This window comes from Microtus ochrogaster, chromosome 7, assembly GCF_000317375.1.
Source record: "Microtus ochrogaster isolate Prairie Vole_2 chromosome 7, MicOch1.0, whole genome shotgun sequence".
Lineage (NCBI taxonomy): Eukaryota > Metazoa > Chordata > Mammalia > Rodentia > Cricetidae > Microtus > Microtus ochrogaster.
Window position 1 is genome coordinate 61,192,082 of NC_022014.1, and position 21,597 is coordinate 61,213,678.

The 21,597-nt window shown below is 37.0% G+C and overlaps 1 protein-coding gene across 1 annotated transcript in view; it reads right to left on the reverse strand.

Annotated features, from left to right (window-relative positions):
- Usp32 (ubiquitin specific peptidase 32) overlaps window positions 1-21,597 on the reverse strand; it is a 127,109-nt gene that overhangs the window by 46,376 nt on the left and 59,136 nt on the right. Inside the window, exons 7-16 of the mRNA XM_005350446.2 lie at window positions 20,268-20,375; window positions 17,499-17,614; window positions 17,225-17,287; window positions 14,420-14,503; window positions 14,011-14,072; window positions 11,334-11,436; window positions 9,979-10,171; window positions 7,428-7,603; window positions 6,779-6,919; window positions 3,995-4,112 (exon numbers count right to left, since the gene is read on the reverse strand). Coding sequence (XP_005350503.1) covers window positions 3,995-4,112; window positions 6,779-6,919; window positions 7,428-7,603; window positions 9,979-10,171; window positions 11,334-11,436; window positions 14,011-14,072; window positions 14,420-14,503; window positions 17,225-17,287; window positions 17,499-17,614; window positions 20,268-20,375 — 1,164 coding nt within the window. The remainder of the gene's footprint in view (window positions 1-3,994; window positions 4,113-6,778; window positions 6,920-7,427; window positions 7,604-9,978; window positions 10,172-11,333; window positions 11,437-14,010; window positions 14,073-14,419; window positions 14,504-17,224; window positions 17,288-17,498; window positions 17,615-20,267; window positions 20,376-21,597) is intronic.

The window sequence follows — 21,597 nt, forward strand, 5'->3', positions numbered from 1 at the left end:
AGAGAGAGAGAGAGAGAGAGAGAGAGAGAGAGAGAGAGAGAGAGAGAACGACAGAAAGGTAGATATAATCTAGTTTGCCTACCCAACCTGTTGGCAACACAATGACCTTGAATTCCTGAAGTGTTCAGAGTAGAATAAAAAAGACTGGTGATATAATTGTCTTTCAGGCTCTTAGAGGTGTTGATCTGAGAACTTTATTATATATACATATATACTAAATATACTAAGTCTACTTATACTTAAAACATGAAGGAATAAAATGACAAGGCCCATGAAAATCAAAGACAGGTTATAAATGTGCTAAATATTGGTCAATTACTTAGTCAACAACCTAGACAATAGCTGTAGCTTACAACAGTTATACATACCTACAAGAGGTTAGATTTTTGTTAAGTTCTCCTTTGAAAGGAATAATCTTTTGTTTGTTTGTTTTTTGAGACAGGGTTTCTCTATAACTTTGAAACCTGTTACTAGCTATTTTAGTACTGGCTGGTCTTGAACTCACAGAGATCCATCCACCTGCCTCTGCCTCCTGAGTGCTGGGACTAAAGGTGCGTACCATTATCACCCGGCTAAAAAAAGTAATTTTTTAAAAAGCCTAGTGAATATCATTAATAACCGAGTATTTGACCAAGAAGCACACAATGTATAGCATAACAAAACTCAACCATGATTTTTTTAACGTGTAGCAAAGCAAATATTTATCTATTAGCAAGCAAAAAAATAACCCTTAAAACAACAGATTTCTTTAATTATACATCAGAGGATTAGTTTTAAGATTACAGCAAGAAAGCAGTTTTATAAAATTCAAAATAATGATTCATTTTATAATTAGTCAGGAACAAAATTTCAAACTAAGAAATAAATTTGGAGAATCAGCACTATCCCATTCTAGAATTCAGAAGCCCCGGCAAGCATAATGCCCCAGCCAATCTTCACTTTCCTAGGCCACAAAAAGGAAAACTGAGTTCCACAGCCTATATAGTAAGCAGGCAGCCACTTATATGCATAATTTTGTGCTTTTGAAGAGAACCAGCAAATCAGAAATTCACAGAAGCAGCAAAAATCTAGGATCAGCACAAGAGTTATGAATACTTACTAAAAATGCAACAACGTATCTTGCCTCTCATGTTATCTTTCAAAGAGAATCAAAAAAGACATGCTATGGGTGCCATGGAAGGTATGCTAACATTTCTATTTACCAGAGAGTTAAATAAAGAATGTTTCATAAAGATTCTATTCATTGTTCGTGATTTTAACGTTAAAGAGTGAACAGTTGTCATGAAACAATATGTGAATCATCTTCATACACTATCTGAAGAGAGCCTTTTAAAAAGATTTATATTTTATTGAAGATTTATTTTTTTAAAATAATATGCTTATTTTTATTTTATGTGAAAATGGTGTTCTTGCCTTCATGTATGCCTGTGTGAGGGTGTAGGATCTCTTGGAACTAGAATCACAGACAACTGTAGGCTGTCATGGGAGGGTGGGAATTTGAAGCCGGGTCCTCTGGAAGAGCAGTAAGTGTTCTTAATTATTGAGCCATTTCTCCAGACCAGATTTATTTATTTTTATTTTATGTGTATAAGTACATGTGTGCCTGGTGCCTGTGGAGGTTAAAAGATGTGTCAGATCCCCGAGCACTACTGGCGTTAAGGACGGTTATGAGAAACCATGTGGGTGCTGGGAACTAAATCTGGGGCCTGTTCTGTCCCTTTAAAAGACAAGCCCCGCCCACTCCCTCCCCCATCCACTGCAGAGGCAGGCAGATCTTACTGCCTGCCTGAAGTCAGAGTCCTTCCTTTCCATCTCAATCTCTCAATCTCTCTGTCTTACACTTCTCTTCCCTTCCCTTTCATAACCCACTAAGTAAATATTCAATTTCCAACTGCACTCCGCATGGCGTGCTTATCCATCAAGGTCTCTCATCTACTAGGCAGCTTCCTGCCTGGGACCCTCGTAGCCTGCTGTGGTTTCAGGACCTGCTGTCTGTTGCTGCTTGGGGACCTGCAGCATTTTACTTAAACCATTACAGCCTGAGCAGGATCAACAAATGATTTTAACCACGGAGTCATTTCTCCAGCCCCCCTTTAAGGAAAATTCAAAAGAGAGCTAGTACTTACACAGGGTTTACAGATAGTCATAACATTCTAACAACTTAAACACAGTTCAAGACTTTCAATTGATGAATTAATTTTAAAATTTTACTTTACATTACTTAGTATCTGTGTGTGAGTGCAGGTATACCAAGTGTGCGTGTAAAGGTCAGAGAACAACTTGTAGGAGTCAGTTCTCTCCTTTCACCATGTGAGTCTGGGAATCAAACTCAGGGTTGTCAGGCTTGGTCACAAATAACTCATGGAGCCAGCTAGCCAGCTCAAATCTAATTTTTTTAAGTTTGTTTGTTTATTTGTTTATTTATTATTTATTCATCCATTCATTCATTACGTATACAATGTTCTGCCTGCATGTAAGTCTGCATGCCAGAAGAGGGCATCAGATCTCATTACAGATGGTTGTGAGCCACCATGTGGGTGCTGGGAATTGAACTCAGGACCTCTAGAAGAGCAGCTAGTACTCTTAACTTCTAAGCCACCTCTCCAGCCCCTCTATTTTTTTTAAACTAAAGAGTAATTTCAAATATTTGCCAGGGAAAATACATAAATATTCTCCACCAATAAAATTTAACTTAGGTTTGAAGCAAAGGAGATAACTTTGGGAGCCATCTAGCCAGCTCAAATCTATTCCTTTTTTTTTAACTGAAGAATAATTTCAAATATTTGCAAGGGAAAATACGTAAATATTCTTCATCAATAAAATTTAACTTAGTTTAGAATCAAAGGAGAACCTTATTCATGTTATATATTAAGAGGAACATTTTGCCCAGTGGTGGCAGTGCATGCCTTTAATCCCAGCCTCAGGAAACAGAATTAGGTAGATCTCTGTGAGTTCAAAGCCAGTGTGGTCTACAGAGCAAGTTCCTGAACAGGCTCCAAAGCTACGAGAAACCTTGTCTCAACATTCTATCCTTCCTTCCTTCCTTCCTTCCTTCCTTCCTTCCTTCCTTCCTTCCTTCCTTCCTTCCTTCCTTCCATCCACCTTGAGATAGGGACTCACTACCTGGCGTTGGTTGGCCTGGAAATTGCTATGCAACCAGGCTGGCCTTGAACTCAGAGAGAGCCACCTGCCTCTGATTCTAAAACACTGGGATTAAAGGTGTGTGTCATCAGAAACAGGCTGAGGACGTGTGTAAGATTTTGATAGATTTGTTTTTGTTTTTTTTCCCCCTTTGTTGAGGGATAGCTTGGCATTTCTCAAAGCCACAATATTGGGCTAGAGATGTGACTAAGTGATAGATAGAACATCTATCTATCTAGCACACACAGGGGCCTAGGCCGAACATTTATCAACGCTATCAAAAAGGAAACAACAACAAAACAAACAAAAACCCAACCAGAATGCAACCACAAAAAAACTTCCTCAAAATCAAAGCAAATGGATTATGTGTATTATGTCTCTTACAAAATGTTCTTAGCTAGAACAATAAATGCTTCTCGTTTTGTTAAAATAAAAGTAGCTCATAAGGGATTAATTATGTCAATAAATTTGAGTAAGGTTAAAAAGATTAGTCAATGATTGGTGAACTGCATCTTAGAGATAACAATTTACAATGGCTTAACTAAAGAAAATTAAGTAAAATCTATTATATTTGATATTTTCATAAACTTACAAACTATAAAAGAAAATAAACCTTAGTTTGCACCTAAGAGTTTGCCTCTGTCCTATCCAATCTTGTGCATGACCACAGATCTAAGCTCACAGTGATTTACTGATTCTGTATGAAAGCAAAGGGCATATATTAGCACAGTGGCACCAGACTTTGAGCAATGTGATTTTTCCATTTATTTTTAAGGAAATGCATGGCATTCTTGCTGCATTCTTAAGTTACCTCTAGGCAAGTGCTGAGGAAACATTCTCAGGCTCATCATACCCATATTCACCCAGATGTTAGACTGCTGAGTCCGTGTGGCTGGCTGCTGTCGAAGGAAGAGAAGATAGCGAGGAAATAATTCTAGTTCTGGGATGTCCGTCTTGCTATTCTTGATTACCTATTTTTGTAAAAGATTAAAAAAGTAGTGATAACTCTAAAAAACAAAACCCTTTTAGTCAAACTTAAGGTTCTATTAAAAAGTTTTATAATTTATTGATCTTATGAGTATGAGTGTTTTGCTCATTTATATGTATGTGCATCACATGTGTTCCTATTGTCTGTAGAGGACATAAGAGGGCACTAGATCCCCTGGACCTGGAGATAAAAATGACTGTTACCTGCCATGTTGGTACAAGGAACCAAACCTAGGTCTTCTGAAAGAACAGCAAGTGTTCTTATAAACTCTGAACCATTTCTTTAGCCCCTCTTGGTGCATTTTTGAAAATTATTTTTACTTAATGAGTATTTTTTTTTAAAGAAATTAACATATATACATTCCTTAAATTTTTTTTTTAAGCTGGGCAGTGGTGGCACATGCCTTTAACACTAGCACTCAGGAGGCAGAGGCAGGAGGCAGAGGATCTCTCTGAGTTAGAGGATAACCTGATCTATAAAGCCAGTTCCAGGACAGCCAGGTACACACAGAGAAACCCTGTCTAAAAAACAAACAAAACAATTTTTTTTAAGCTGGGTGTAACGGTACACACTTGAACCTCAGCATTCAGGAGGCTGAGGCGGGTGTATCTCTGTGAGTGACAGGTCAATATGGTCTACATAGTGAGTTCCAGACTAGCCAGGGCTATGTAAAAAGATTATGTCTCAGCTGGGCGGTGGTGGCGCACGCCTTTAATCCCAAGACTCGGGAGGGATTTTGTATGTATGGGTGTTTTACCTGCATGTGTGTCTGTTACCACATGAGTACAGTGTCCTTGAAGGCTCAAAGAGGGAATCCTCTGGAGCTGGAGTTTAAGAATGGTTGAGATGTATGTGTATTTTAGATCAAACTCAGATCCTCTAGAAGATAAGCCAGTGTATTTTAATCACTAAGTCATCACTCCGGACCCCATGTATATGGGCTTTTGCCAGCATAAATGTATACACACCACATGTGTACCTGGTATCCACAGAAGAGATTGTCAGGTCCCCTGGAACTGAAGTGTCAGATAGATAGATGTCAGCCACCATGTAGGTGCTAGGAATCAAACCCAAGTTCTTTTGTAAGATCAGCCAGTGCTCTAACCACTGAGCAATTCTCTCTAGCCCTTAACCTAAGGTCCTCTTAAAGACAGTGTTGCTCTATATAGTAGGCTGCCCTGAACCTATGACCCTTGAGTATTGATATACTAGTCATGTGTCACACACCTTTAATCCCAGCACTCAGGAGGCAGAGACAGGCGAATCTCTGAGTTCGAGGCCAGCCTGGTCTACAAGAGCTAGTTCCAGGACAGGCTCCAAAGCTACAGAGAAACGCTGTCTCGGGCTGGAGAGATGGCTCAGTGGTTAGGAGCATTGCCTGTTCTTCCAGAGGTCCTGGGTTCAATTCCCAGCAGCCACATGGTGGCTCACAACCATCTGTAAAGAGGTCTGGTGCCCTCTTCTGGCCTGCAGTCATGCACACAGACAAAATATTGTGTATATAATAAATAAATAAATAAATAAATATTTTTTAAAAAAGAAACGCTGTCTCAAAAAAAACAACAAACAAACAAACAAACAAAAAATCACACACACACACACACACACAAAACCAAAACCAAAAAACAACAAAAGGCATGTGTCACTATTCCAAGCTCTGACATTAATTTTAAAATATTCAATAAATTCACTACCTGTATTTTGGTAGCTTACTCCTACATTCAAGCTACATAGATTTGAATATGCTCAGGTTTCTGCTCCTAAATTAATCTTTCAAGATTAGAATTCATGGACATTTCTATCCCACCTTTCATTTAAAAACAAAATTAAGTATCAAAAACCAAACCAAAACAAAACCCTCCAAATCTCAGATGTGAGTTTAGTTTTAGTTTTCAACACTCAATAGCTTCTCTTCAAAACAGACAAACCATTACAAAGAAATTTCAATTGCTCAAGGAAACATCATCCATGGAATCTCAACAGTTCAGCTGCCTAAACAAGACCTAACTAAGGACAACACCAAGGCATGCGAACATGGAAAGGGAAATACTCAAGCAGCCCCACCCCTAGGCAAAAAACTATGTAGGCAACAAAGAAATGCTCAGAGAGGGAGAAGTAGTCTTTCCCCATGGAAGAGGCCCCTAATTGGTTATTTAACACCCAGGTCAGTCAGCCTTGAAACCTTGCACACGCAACACTGAATGGACTACCGTATATATTTGTGTGTGTGTGTGTGTGTGTGTGTGTGTGTGTGAGCACACACCTGTGCACATACGTGTCTGTAAATAACAACTGGGGAGGAAGAGGCCACGAGTTTGGGGTAGAGTGGAAGGTGGTGGGAGGAATTAGAGGAAGGAAAAAACATGGAGGGAAATAATATGATTGCATTTTAATATCTTTCCAAAACCTTAAATATTACCTAAATACTAATTGAATACATAAAATGTAAAGGAACCTAAAGTTATTTTTCAATTAATTTGAACAGGTTTCAAGTACTGTGCTACCACAAGGTAAGAATTAAATTGTGACTAGGGAAATTCACACAGAAAAGTGAATATCAAACTCTGGCCTTCATACTCCACGCACGCATGCACACACACACATCCTTCTATGACTACTTCTTACATAAGGCACTATTAGGATACTTACTGGTCGAGGGAGGGCCAGGTTTGCTCCATACCAATGATAAAGTGCTCTCCATACAGGTTCTGGGACCATTTCATAATCTCTTCCATGGATTAGCTGTGGAGTTCGTTTTAATCGTCCTCCTTCTAGTGTTAACGATGTTGCCTTAGAAAAAAATGAAATTTAAGTATTGTTTTTAATTTTATAATCTCTTATACATCAAAAAATGTAGACATAGAACAAATTAATATTATTTCCTAGTTTCATATTGCTGGAAATAAATTTATTCGTCTGTGATTTTTGGTGGCTCCTATTCTGTAAACAAGTTAACTGTTACTGAGTTACATCCCCAACCCAGAAAATGGGATTTTGGCAGAGATTTGTAAGTTTTACTTTTCAGTGAACTGTTTAAGAAAGGAACTCTGGGTGGGTAGGGTGGTATAGGCATTTAGCACCAGCATTTAGGAGGCAGAGGCAGGTGAATCCTCTTTAGTTCCAGGTCAGCCTGGGCTATATAGCATATCCTCTCTCATAGAGAAGCACTATGAGATGACATCATGCCTATGACAGGCTAATTTAAATGAACTACAATGCTTTTCTTTATGCTAAAACCTTTGAAATTTAATGGCTACTTGGAAGAGAACAATTTGAAAGTCTGATGTCAAACACCTACCTTTACTGGTTCTTGAGTTACTAGTGGCTGGTTATCAATAGCTCCTGGCTTCTGAGGATTAAGGTGCAAAAGGATATTCCCATTGGCTCCTAGTAAACACTGGTTGTTATTGTCAGAAGTATTATGTTGCCTTGCAAAGCACATATCTGCCCCTGGTGTGCCAGAATACAGAAAGCCTATCAAGAAACAAAACAAAACAATAATGATAGTTTCTTAATTTTAGTGTTTTTGTTTTTTTTGAGACAGGGTTTCACTGTGTAACAGCTTTGGCTGTCCTGGAACTCACTCCATAGACTAGGTTGGCCTCGAACTCACAGAGAGCCATCTGTCTCTGCCTCCCAAGTGCTAGGATTAAAGGCATAAGCCATCACAGCCCAGTGAAGCGATTTTTAGTTTTTTTTTCTTCAGAAAATGACTGTACCTTCTTTTTAATTTATTTCTATTTAACTTTATTTTATGTGCATTAGTGTGAGGGTGTCAGATCCCCTGAAATTGAGGTTACAGATAGTTAGGAGTTGCCATGTGGGTGTTGGGATTTGAACCTCAGTTCTTTTGAAGAACAGCCAGTATGTTCCAGACCTTATTTTTGGTTTTTCTATATACACAGGCTTAAATATATAAATCCAAATGTCAATGTATTTTGTTAATGTTCTTATCCTGGTATGTTACTCAAGTTTTACATTTTGATAAATATAGAAGATAAGAAGGACAGATGTATTCTTTCTAGATAAAAGACAATAATAGAATTAGAATACAAGTTTTTACCAACTGAACATCTGAACATCTTCCTAGACTATACAATAATTTATAATGAGAATTGCAGGCCAAGTAGTTGTGTTTTCATACTCCCTAAGATTCTCATACTGCAAGCATTATTCCAAATATTCTTGGCAAAAACAGCAATAGGAAGCCTCTAAACCTCTGCTCCTCTCCTTTTCCCTATCTCTGAGTCAAGGTGTGTATATCTCTGGCTAGCCAGGCACTCACATTATATAGATCAGGCTGGCCTTGAACTCAGATATTCACCTGCCTTCTATTCCCTTTAAAGGGGGTTGAGTGTTACCACACTCAGTGCCTGTTTTCTTAATATAGCTATTTAAAAAGAAGTCATGATCTTTATAATAGAAAAACACAGAGAAAAATGCCTAATAATGGCAGTTTGAACCTGATAGTATTTTAAGATATTTCAACTCTCAACTACATGTCAATCTTCTGTAAACATTCTAATTATCAACTGCTTTGTAAACTTCTATTCATGGTACTACTCATCCTATGGGTAATAATGTTATATAGTAAAATACACATCAGAACCTGGACTCAAATGGAAAAAGAAAGGATGGTGGAGAAAAATATGAGAATGAAATGTTGTGTTAAAGCAGATCACAATACTTCTAGGACCACTAAATGATTTCTGTCATGTCAGACAGGGAGGGAAATAATAGAATGAAGGAAATGCTAGTCTGCCAGTGTGCTTACTACTCCCACAGAAAAAGGAAGAAAATGTCAGAAGAGAAAATAATGGCAGAGAAAATGTTTGAGGGTTTTAGTATTTTATCAGCAATTAAGAGGAATGATTCTCAAGTTGAATTATAGTAGTACTAAAGTATCTTCCTTGTAAGTACAGAACCATTAAGTTTCAGATAAGTACAAAGGACAGAAGGGAATTATGGTAAGTATTATTAATATATAGTATTTTAACAAAATAAATTTCAAACTTCTGGGCTGAAGTGTTAAAACAATCTAATACGAAGTTTCTAATCCAATGAAGGCACATTTATGATTAAGGAGTTCTGGATACGGATAATTTTATTTTCTTAAAAATATGTATTCACTAGACTGAATTTATTGGCAAAGCATTAAATAGCAATATGGCTTGGCTAATGAAAAATGAAAGGACTTTCATAGTGAGAGATTATGTTTACTTAAAAACCAAGAATACACTCAAGAATTTTATAACTGACTATTTTATTCAAAATATATTTCTTTGAATGAAAGCCTGATATTGATACTGTTCTGGTGTGGAGTTCCTTCTGCTTGTGTGTTGCTTTCATTGGTTAATGAATAAAGAAACTGCCTTGGCCTAGTTGATATGGTGGAACTAAGGTAGGTGAAGAAAACAGAACTGAATACTGAGAGGAAGAAGGGCAGAGTCAGAGAAGCCATGGATCCTCCGCCTGAGATGGACACCAGTTAGAATCTCTGGTAAGCCACTGCCATGTGGCGATACACAGATTAATGGAGATGGGTTAAACTAATATGTAAGAGTTAGCCAATAAGAAGTTAGAGCTAATGGCCAAGCAGTGTTTTAATACAGTTTCTGTGTGGTTATTTCAGGTGTAAGGCAGCCAGGACGAACACTGTGCCCACAAAAGCAGACTCAGAGAGACTAATCACGAGTGGTGTGGTGGTACATGCCCGTAATCCCAGTACTTAGGAAGTTCCAGGAGAAGTTCCAGGTCCTCCTCAGCTACAAAGCAAGATCAAGGCTAGTCTGGGTTACTTGAGAACCTGTGCCAAAAACATTATTAAGCTCCATGGGAGACATATTTACCACTGCCAGTAGACTCTGAGGCTTCAGATGCAGAAGAAATGTTGTCTGAGTATTTCTCTTCTGTGGTATTCATATAACTGAGGTTGTTACTGATTCTATCTTCTCCTTGCTCCATAGAATGTGCTGCTGTTCCAAATGAAAATTTTCCCCCATTTAGAACTGATGATGGCTCAATCACAACAGGGTTGGCATCCTAAAATCATAAAAAAAAAGACAAATATAACATTCTACACGTAACTGTAGCTTTTAAGGAATTATTTTTAACTTATTCTATTGTGTTTTATGTACATGTGATGTGGGATTCCCCTCTGTATGCTATGATTACCATTAATGAATAAAGAAACTGCTTTGGACCTATAGCAGGGCAGAACTTAGCTAGGCAGGGAAAACTAAACTGAATTCTGGGAGGAAGAAGGGCAAAGTCACAGAGAATCCATGGAGCTGCCGCTGAAGACAGACGTGCTGAAGACAGACATGCTAAAAGTTTGCTGGTAAGCCACGACCTCGTGGAGATGCACAGATTAATGGAGATGGGTTAAATTAAGATGTAAGAGTTAACCAATAAGAAACTAGAGCTAATGGGCCAAGCAGTGACTTAATTAATACAGTTTCTGAGGGGGCTGAGCAATGGGAATGAAACAAGCAGCCTCCTTACAACATACGTGGGTGTTTTGCCTCCATGTGTCTATGTATCATGTATGTGCCTGGTGCCCTCAGAGGCCAGAAGAGGGTGCTGAAACCCCTGGAACTTGAGTTACAGAAGGTTGTAAACTGCTATGTGGGTCCTAGGAATTGAACCTGGGTTCTCTGGTAAAGCAATTAGTTCCTGGCTGTCCCGGAACTCCCTATGTAGACTAGACTCACAGAGATACACCCACCTCTAGCTCTCAAGCACTGGGATTAAAGGTGTGGGATACCACCACCCAGCCTCTCTCCCAATTTTTTAATGTAAAAGGCGAAGGACAATGCAAATAACATACTGACAACATGTTATTTTAGAAACCAGTTGCTACACTGAATCCCAGGTCTACACTGAAAAAGATAACCAGGTTTATTTTTCTCTCAGCAACAAATTCCTCACAAGTAAAAGAAATATAACCTCTTCGCTCATAGAGAGAGGAGAATTCAATGACATAGAGTGGGTAACATAAATAGGCACCTCCTTTTTCATAGGGTTGATGATAAGGGAAGGAATTTGTGTAGAAATGCATATATACAATTTTTACAAATACTCATTTCCTTTCCTTTTAAGTCTTGGTCCAAGTTGGTATGTTTTATTACTAGGTAATACTTCTACAATCTGAGAGAGTTGAAAATGTTACTATAAAATTTATATAGATAGGAATTTAACTCACGTATTTGACATATTCTTTCCACTGTTGCCACCACTGCATGGAGATGATAAACCAATTGTGTCCTGGCTGCAGACCATACCTGCTTTCTCGTTCTAACCATCCTCTGTACATACAAAAGAAATCCAATGTATAAAAAAAAATTGTGTGAAATTAAAGGCAAGACTGTAATTTGTCACTGGAATTACTTTCTCTTTCATTAGAAATTTCAAAACAGAAAAACACAAAACACAAAGATGTACTCAGCAAAGACTGCCACTATTGCAATTAGTGTAGTGGAACACTGTTCTACCAGAAAGTCAATTTCAATAGTTACAGGCCATAGTGAAGCATCATTCATAAACACTGTAGGGGCTGGAAAGATGGCTAAGTGGGAAAGTGCTTAACCCACAAGTACAAGGGCCTGACTTCAGATCCAGCACTATGTAAAAGCCAGGTGTAGTACTGCATGCTTAAAATCCAAGCAAAAAGGTTGTATGTAAACAGGTAGATTCCTTGAGTTTGTTGGCCAGTATTCTAGTCAATGGGTAACTGTGAATGAGAATGGCTCTCATAGCTCATGTTTGAATGTTTGGTCTCTGGTTAATGGAATTATTAGGAAAGAATTAGGAGACACATCTTTGTTGGTGATATGTCACTAGGAGTCAGCTTTGAGATCTGAAAAGCCTATAGCAGACCCAGTCTTTTGCCTTTTCTTTACTTGCTGCCTTGGATCAGGATATAAGGTGTCAGTTACCGCTGCTGCCAAAGCTTGCTGACAAGGTGATCATGAAAACTACCCTCTGAAACTGAAAGGAAGCCCCCAGTTAAATGCTTTCACAGTTGCCTTAGTCATGGTATTTCTCATGGTAATACAACAGTGACTTACAGGATAGGAAAAGTCCCATAAGTTGTCCTGTGACTGCCATACATGCCCCATCACATTCCCGTCCTCACAAAAAAGTATGACGCAGTAAAAAGTGTTTGAAAAATACCATTAAAAAAACTCTTTGTATGCTAGTAAAAATAAATTTAAAATAACAACAATTTAAAACTATCCTAGTGGTAAGAATCAGAATTTCATTGTGGTTTTGATTTTATTCCCTTAATAACTAATTATATTGTTCATCTTTCCATGTGTCTGGAGACTGAATATCTCTAATGAGACACATGTCGACTGATGCAATGAAAACATTATATAACCACTTGTAGTTCGTTCTCTGTATTTTAAGTTATATCTCACAGAGACATGTGTTATAAGAATAGCTAACAAAACAAAAATAAATATCAAGCTCATTAACTGAAGACACATTTATAAGTTTTATTATGATCCATTAGGTAATCTGAAAAATATAAAGATTATACTGATCAAAATCATAAAAAAATCACTTGTTACATACAGTTTGTTTGTTTTGTGTTATCAAAACAGAGTTTCTCTGTGTAACCCTGGCTGTGCTGGAACTTGATTTGTGGACCAGGCTGCCCTTGAACTCAGTATTCTCTGTCCTCTGCATCCAGGTGCTGGGATTAAAGGCATGCACTACTACTGCCCGACTACCTACAGCTCTTTAAATAAACCTCCAAACTGATATCAGATAATAAAATCCAGCCACAAGGATCCTTGCTATAATTGATAATGACATGGACTGTCTTGCATTTTAAAAAATATACTTGAGGACATTCAACTGCTCTAAGACAACTGAGACAAATCACCACTCTCATTTTTCCCTCCAAGGAAACTTAAAAACATCTATTATTGTGCATGCATGCAAGCTAGCATGAGTGTGTATGTATGTATCCTTGCATGCACTCACGTCATTGCATGTGTACAGAAACCATAGGACAAACCCAGGGCTTTAGAAATCCAGTCAGGTGATAGTGGTCAAGGGCACAGCTGTACACAGATGTCATTGCCTCATACAGTACTCCCTAGATGTTTTTTGACTGTCCCCTCTGGTGGCAACTGCTAAAGGAGTTGCCTGTTCTCTATATTTTAAACAGTTATCTTTTTGTTGTCGAGCTGTAGCCTCTCCTTATACATTCTGGCTAATGAAGGCTTATGGAAGCTACAATTTGTTAATATTGCCTTTCACTTTGTAGGCTGTCTTTTATATAAACAAGTTTTAGATTGTGAGGAAGTCTTACTTTGTAAGAGAATGCTTTTGGAGTCACATCTAAAAATCAAATGCAAATCCAAATAATTTCTTTTTCCTTCCTACTTTCAATTTATCTCCTCCCCTACCACTATCCAAATTATTTTAACTAGAGTATTTTATTGGATATAAAATTCTTAGTTGGTTTTTTCTACCCTTCTTAATTCTGAATTCTATACTTTTTGATGGAAAAGTTGGCTACTCTTAGTGATGTTCTCCCATTATGACAAGTTGATTTTATCTTGCTGCTCTGAAAATTCTTTTAGTAATTACATTAGACTGTAAGTTTTCTACCACTGACTGACATCCCTGCCCCAGTACAACTTTAAAGTTAAACAGAATTTGACTTTTAAATTAATCTAGTTCCTTAGCTAGGAAGATGTCTTGGGATTAAAGGTGTGGGCCACCATGCAGGCCTCTACATGTAATTTTTAAAAATAGCTTTACTTTAATAATCAAAGCAACACAAATTGTTCCTTGTAACTAATGTATTTCAGACGTAAAAATTTCAGCTATGTAATAAAAAACCCACGAAACTATAAAATTACCTAATAATTTGTCCTTCTTCTTCTGGAGTAGCTGGTCTTAACCCCAGGACTATGTGGCATACCTAGGGAAAAAGAAAGAATACTCAAACTTTACTAGTGGGACCAATGATTAGTCTGAGTAATATTTGATATGATTTATATAAAATCTACTTTTTAAATGGGAACTGAATTAACATTGGTTTAACTGGTGAATTATCAATTGTTACCTGAGGAAATTTAACTAAGTAGTGTGGAATTTTTTTTTTAAATGGAGGTTAACTTCCAAATCTCCAGTAACAGAGTAGTGTATGTTTTAGATCTATAATAACCAGGCATCAGCTGTCAAGAAGAGACCAATTTCCATTTCTTCACTAATACAGGCACATGACGGAAGGCACCCTCCCAAATCTGTCATTTGCCTTAAACATACCTGGAAGAGGAGATTCAAAAACTCATTGGCAAGAACATTTTTCACACTCCAGATCTGATAGTCTTCCAGAGTAAGATGGCCCATCTGAAAGAGAGACATTTAAGCTGATCCTGTCAATAAATGTCATTTATTACAGCACTAGAAAAAAAAATATTTTTTGAAAGCAAACTAATAATATACATATGGTATGGGTTCACACAAGAAGCATGACAATTAGTATCATTTTACAAGTAATTACAAATGGTAAAAAAACCTATAATTTTATTCAAGCAGTCAGTGGAAACAAAGCATTTATTAACAATTTCCTTTCTCCAATACGACTTTGGAAATAACCTGCACACAGTGACATGAATCTGTAATTTCAGCACTTGGGAAGTAGAAGCAGAAGAATCAGGAGTTCGAGGCCATTCTTGGATACCCAGAGAGTTTGAGACCAGCCTGGGATACAAATAGTGAAATCCTTTCTCAAAAAATAAAGAACAACAACAATAATAGATGTCTTAGATAAATAGTGATATCATATATGCATAGTATATAGTACCAGTGAATCAGCAAAATACCCAAGTTCTATCCTAAACTGTCACTATTTTATTATCATGGTTACATGGAGACTTGAGCAGCTAAACAATCTGCTCAATGGTCACTGAAGCCAGAAATATTAAACTTCATTTAACATAAAAATACAGTACTTATTTAGGGCAGTGGCAGCACAGTCTTTTAATCCCAGCACTAGGAGGCAGAGGCAAGCAGATCACCAAGTTTGAGGCCAGCTTGGTCTACAGAGAGAATTTCAGAACAGCCAGGGCCACACAGAGAAACCTTATTTCAAAACAACCAAAAGAAAAAAAAAGGTACTTATTATTATTATTATTTTTAATGTGTATGAGTGTTTTGTCTGTATGTCTGTCTGTGCACCACATGGGTGCGTGATGAAGCCGCAAGCATCATCCCTCGGTACTGGATTTGCAGTCAGGTGTGGGTCACTGGAAATCAAACCAAGTATCTTGGGAAGAGCAGCCATTGCTCTTAATTACTGAGTCATCTCTCCAACCTGCTCTTTTTTAAATTACACAATGTGTGTGTGTACAAAGTACAGAAGAGGAGAGTAAGTAACTGGAGTATACAGGTAGTTATGAGCTAAATATGGATCCTTTGCAAGAGCAGTATATACTTTTAATTGCTGAGCCATCTATCTAGCCATAGATAGCAATAATTGTGTATTTGTCAGACACTAAAGGAAAGTGTTTAAACTGCATCTCTAGGGTTGGAGAGATGGCTCAGAGGTTAAGAGCATTGCCTCGTCTTCCAAAGGTCCTGAGTTCAATTCCCAGCAACCACATGGTGGCTCACAACCATCTGTAATGGGGTCTGGTGCCCTCTTCTGGCCAGCAGGCACACACAAAAACAGAACATTGTATACATAATAAATAAATAAAAATTAAAAAAAAACTGCATCTCTATACAAAGCAATTTCTTTTTTCTTTTGTTTTTCCAAGAGCTGATTGTCCTAGAACTCTCTCTGTAGACCAGGCTGGACTCAACTCAGAGATTTGTCTGCCTCTGCCTCCCGAGTGCTGGGATTAAAGGTGTGTGCCATAACCATTCTATCATCTTTTAAGTAATGAGGTTTTACTATGTAGCCTAGAACTCTTAATCCTGCTCTCCTATGTCAGACTTCTAAGTAATGGGATCACAGGTGTGAGCCATCATAACCAAACTAAAAAGCAATTTCTAATAGTTCCTTCTCTAGGTTTTTATCCTTACACATACCAAACAGAAGTGGACACCTTAGTTTGACAGAAAAGGTAAATAAACAGGGAAGATTAAATTGGTAAGTAGACCTTCGGCCCTGAAAAAATATATCATCATTTGTTTCTTTTTCTTTTCTTTCTTTCTTTTTTTTTTTCCGAGACAGGGTTTCTCTGTGGCTTTGGTGCCTGTGCTGGAACTAGCTCTTGTAGACCAGGCTGGTCTCGAACTCACAGAGATCCGCCTGTCTCTGCCTCCCGAGTGCTGGGATTAAAGGCGTGCGCCACCACCGCCTGGCCATCATCATTTGTTTCTACAGTTAATGGGAATATCATTTCTTCTGTGATTGAATCAAGAAAATAACTGACTTAATTATTTTTTCTAAACCTCAATTTTATAACATCATTATGGCTGATAATTTACCAGTCTGCTACTAAGTATATGTCAGTATTTGAAAAGATTCAAATCACTTCAAATGTACTTCACATATATAAATTATTTTTAATTTCACAGGGATAAATAGTTAAAATTTTAAAACAAGCTACAGAAGTAAATAAATCTGTTATGGTACTACCAATAAGTCTTACCAAACTAAATAATTTGAGTTATTATTTATAAATCCATGGACTCAGCTATCTTCATGGTTCTTCCCAGTTAATCTAATCACCCCAAAAATCACAACCTCTATGTCTACCACTGTTAGCTTTTCTTCTGTTCTTAAGTCTGACACACTAGAGCCATGCTAAATACACTGTTTAGTTTCCTTTATTCACTGTAAAGCTGTCTTCTTCATAACTTATTAAATGGAAGAAATAAAAACTACAAAAGGCTATCAAGGGAAGTCTCTACTTAACACATGTATTAGCCTTCACTGAGCTGCTGTTTGAAGATGGAATGGGCTATCTTTAGAGATGATGTGAAGATATTTTAACCACAGGTCCAGATAATTGGGTATCTGGAATGCAGAAGAGTCATTTGACCATACATATAAATGACACATTTTGATTAGCATACAGTATTTTTAGAAAAAAATGAATTACTCATAGCTAGTCTCACCTTTGTGGTATCATGTGCATTCAATATGTCTTCTACAATGTCCGACAGAGCCATATGTAATTCCTTTAAAAAGAAATCCAAGAGAGTAGTGTGTATAATTTTTAATCCCCCCATATATTAAAAAATGATGCTTTTTAAAAATTTGTTCTCAAACATTCACTCCATCTTCTTGTAAACAATCAAAACTTAGCAGGACATGGGGCACACTACATACCTGCCTTGGTAACATTAAAACCCTGTCTCAAAAATCAATCAAACTACAAAGAGAACTTACAGGAATATCATCCGTGCGGTTATCTTTCCAGACCTCCAAAAGTGCAACCACCATGTCTTTCAGTTCAACCCTGGACAGAACTCCATCACGGTCAACATCAAATACCTTGAAGCAAACTAATGACAAAAAACTCTTAGGAAAGGAAATCACTTTTAGATTCTGAAACACGATACATTTCATTAGAAACTACCCTCTACAAGTACTTAATTTCTCAAGCCAGTATGCTCTAGAGCAGTTCCCATCGGGAGTAGACTATTCTATAGCATTATCATTATTTGTTTGTTTGTTTGTTTGTTTTGAGACAGGGTTTCTCTGTTGCTTTGGAGCCTGTCCTGGAACATACTCTGTAGACCAGGCTGGCCTCGAACTCAGAGATCCGCTTGCCTCTCCCTCCCAAGTGCTGGTATTAAAGGTGTCTACCACCATCATCTAGCTAGCATTATTATTATGATTATTACCATTATTGTAATATACAGAATTTTGTGAATAGATCTTATGACTGTCTCTAAATCACCACACAGGTTAAAGAGACCCATCCATCAGTCAAATTCAGAGGAGCTACCATTCTTATACACTGGAAAGAAAGGGTTAAGTCATTCTGTAAGAAGCATAACCTTATATAGGTTTTCAAGAGGCAAGGCAAATTTTTTAATCTTTCTTTGGCCTGGAGCTGTTCAATCAAACCTAAGCCCTGGTAATTCTATGCATATGCTTTTGTTTGCACTCAGCTACACCCACATCCCCTCCCTTAGGTTAGTATTTGCATTCAGTCAGTTATCCCCTCCCTTTAGTTAGTTTCTCATATCCAAGACTGATCCCTGAAGGGCTATTTCTCCTGTGCTTAAAATTCCCATCTACACTGAGAATTAGAATCTTAACTTCTACTTACCTGTCAAAAAAAATCTAATTTACATTTAATACTTTGTCAAGTATAACTCTTTAGTAAAGTTTATATACAACAATGTAGAAATTAGACAATTACCACATTAATTCTAAATGAATAATTCTGGTTTGTTAACTTCTGGCTGATCAGTAACAAAAAAAAAGAAAGAAAATGTAAAATAAAAATTATTTATTTATCTATTAAAAGATTTTATTTATTTAATATATAGTGTTCTGCCTGCATGTTTGCCTTCATGCCAGAAGAGGGTGCCAGATCCCATTACAGATGGTTGTCATCCATCATGTGGATGGTGGGAATTGGACTCAGGACCTCTGGAAGAACAGCCAGTGCTCTTAATCTCTGAGCCACCTCTCCAGCCCCATAAATTAGTTTTTGGTTTTTTGGTTTTTTTTTTTTTTTTGGGTTTTTTTTTTTTTTTTTGATACTGGATTTGCTGTAGATAGAGCTAGCTCTTGTAGAGCAGACTGGCCTCAAACTCACCTGCCTCTGCCTCCCGAGTGCTGAGATTAAAGGCGTGCGCCACCACCTCCTGGTTCATAAAAATTATTTAAAAAATTGTTATTTATTTACCTAGTATGTGTATTTAAGTGCATATGTAGACGTCTGAGAACAACTTGTAGGAGTCAATTTTCTTCTTCCCCTCAGATCTAATGCTAGTTGTTTGACTTAGTGGTAAGTTTTCTTGCCCATCAAGCCACATCACTGAGCCAAAACTTAAAACTCTCCTTAAAGACATTAAATTTCAATGAAAAATAACTGTTGGGTGTGTTGGTACATGCCTTTAATTTTAGCATATAAGAGGGAGCAGGTAGACCTCTGTAAATTCAAGACTATCCTGAGCTACACATTAGAATCTTGTCTCAACATACCAACCAACCAGATTTTAATAAGAAACAATCTGTCATAAGACCAATCTGGAATAATGAATAACAATGAAATTTAAATTTAAAAATATCCTTTTATAAACTGAGCACAGTGGCACAAATCTTTAATCCCAGCACTCAGAAGGAAGAGCAGGAAGATCTCTTTGAGGCTAGCCTGTCTACAGAGTTCCAGAAGAGTCAGAGAACAGTACCAGAACAGAAAAACCCTGTCTCAAAAAACCAAAACCAAAAACTAACCAAACAAAACAAAAATCCCTTTATAAACACTCCTAATATTTGTAAAAAGCTCTATTTTTAAGAAATCAAAAAGATAATGAACCTTCATAAATATATTCTGTGCTAAATCCCAAGTAAACTGTCACACTTCCTCAACTATGGTTAAGATTTATTAATGTAATATATTTATGCTTATAAATTATGTTTTAAGACCATTTTATATAAAAAATATCATTTTAGTATTTACTAAAATATGTCCAATTACAAATCTCATCTTGCAAATAGAATATTATATATAAATGACAGAATGAGCTATGCTTCAAATTAAAATGCAAAATATTTTACAGAATTATTTCCTAATATTTAAAATTTTCAGTTACACATGGTGGCTCCCACCTGCAATTCTATCATTCAAGATGCTGAGAAAGGAAGGTCAAGCATGCCAGGTCAGTCCAAGTTAATACCCTGTTTCAAATATTTTTTTTATCATTCATTATTGATTAATTATGAATTTCAGATTTTCCAGGAAAACCAATCCTATTAATAACAGAAAATATCCCAAACTATATCCTAGTAAGTACTAAAGAATAGATTATTGTTGCTTCCTTAGACAGAACTCACTAAATCACGAATTATGAGATTACTATTTGCCAACATGATAGTTAAGAAACTCAATCCTTAATCCAAAAATGACGATGCAAGGGTGAAGGTTAATTCTGTCTTTACATAATCTGACAGTTTGCAGATACTATTTATCACACTTACATTTCTGTCTTTCAGCAAGGGGGCCCCTGCAGCAGGCTGATAATCCACAGGATATCTCTTTAAAATCTATGTGATTGTCACGATTTTCATCAAAAGCATTAAACAAACCTATAAAATAAAAAAGACACCATAAACCACAGTCAACAAACCTCCTAATGCAACACTGATAGATTTATAGTTAGGAATATTTTTACATAAAGTGACACATTAAAAATAAAAGCTTCCAAGAAAATATTTTCCAAGGAAATACTTCTTTTTTTCTTTAGGAGGCAGAGGCCTGAAAATAAATAAATAAATAAATAAATAAATAAATAAATAAATAAATAAATAAATAAATAAGTAGCCAAACAAACAAAACAAACAAGAAAGAATCAAGAAAGGTCAGAAATTGTAACAATATCTTTTAGAGAGATAAGACAGAACAGCCGGTGATTGCACTCGCCTTTAATCCCAGCACTCAAGAGGCAGAGGCAGGTGAGTTCGAGGCCAGCCTGGTCTACAAGAGGTCTCCAGGACAGCCTCAAAAGCTACACCGAAACCCTGTCTTATAAATATATAAAATAAAGACAGGAGAAAAGTTGAATCGCTTATTAAATGAAAGTTCAAATATACACCATTGCATCATGAGCAAGCTTTCATAAACCTTTCCTGGAAAAGGGAATATATTACTATAAGAAATGACTACAGTACCTTCTTGGTAAAAATCTTTCATATGTGAGTATTTTAAATATCAAAAGAGGGCAAGAACTTAAAATTTCATCCTGTGATTTTCATTTCTTAATCAACTATGTACAACTTTAAATAAAATTATGCGTGACCTTCCCAATTCTCTTTTTCTAATAGAATTTAATTTTAGTTTATTTTTTGACAATTTCATATATGTGAACAATGCATCTCAATCATCTCCTCTCTCAACCTTCCCCCAATAACACCTTCCCCAAGAACTTCCTTCCAACAGTCCTCACACCAGTCACCTAATTACTGAAAGGTAAAAACCACACTGTTGGAACAAGAAGTCCAGGTACAGGGGGTGAAGGTGCTTGTGGCATGATTGAATTAGATTCCTGAAAAGCACATGGTGGAAGGAAAGAACCAGCTCTTGAAAGCTGTTCTTTAAGCTCCATGTGTGCCATGGCATGTGTACACACGTGCTCAATGCAAACACAATACCTCCCTCTTCTCTCTCTCTCTTACACACACACACACACACACAATACCTCCCTCTTCTCTCTCTTACACACACACAATACCTCCCTCTTCTCTCTCTCTTACACACACACACAATACCTCCCTCTTCTCTCTCTCTCTCTTACACACACACACAATACCT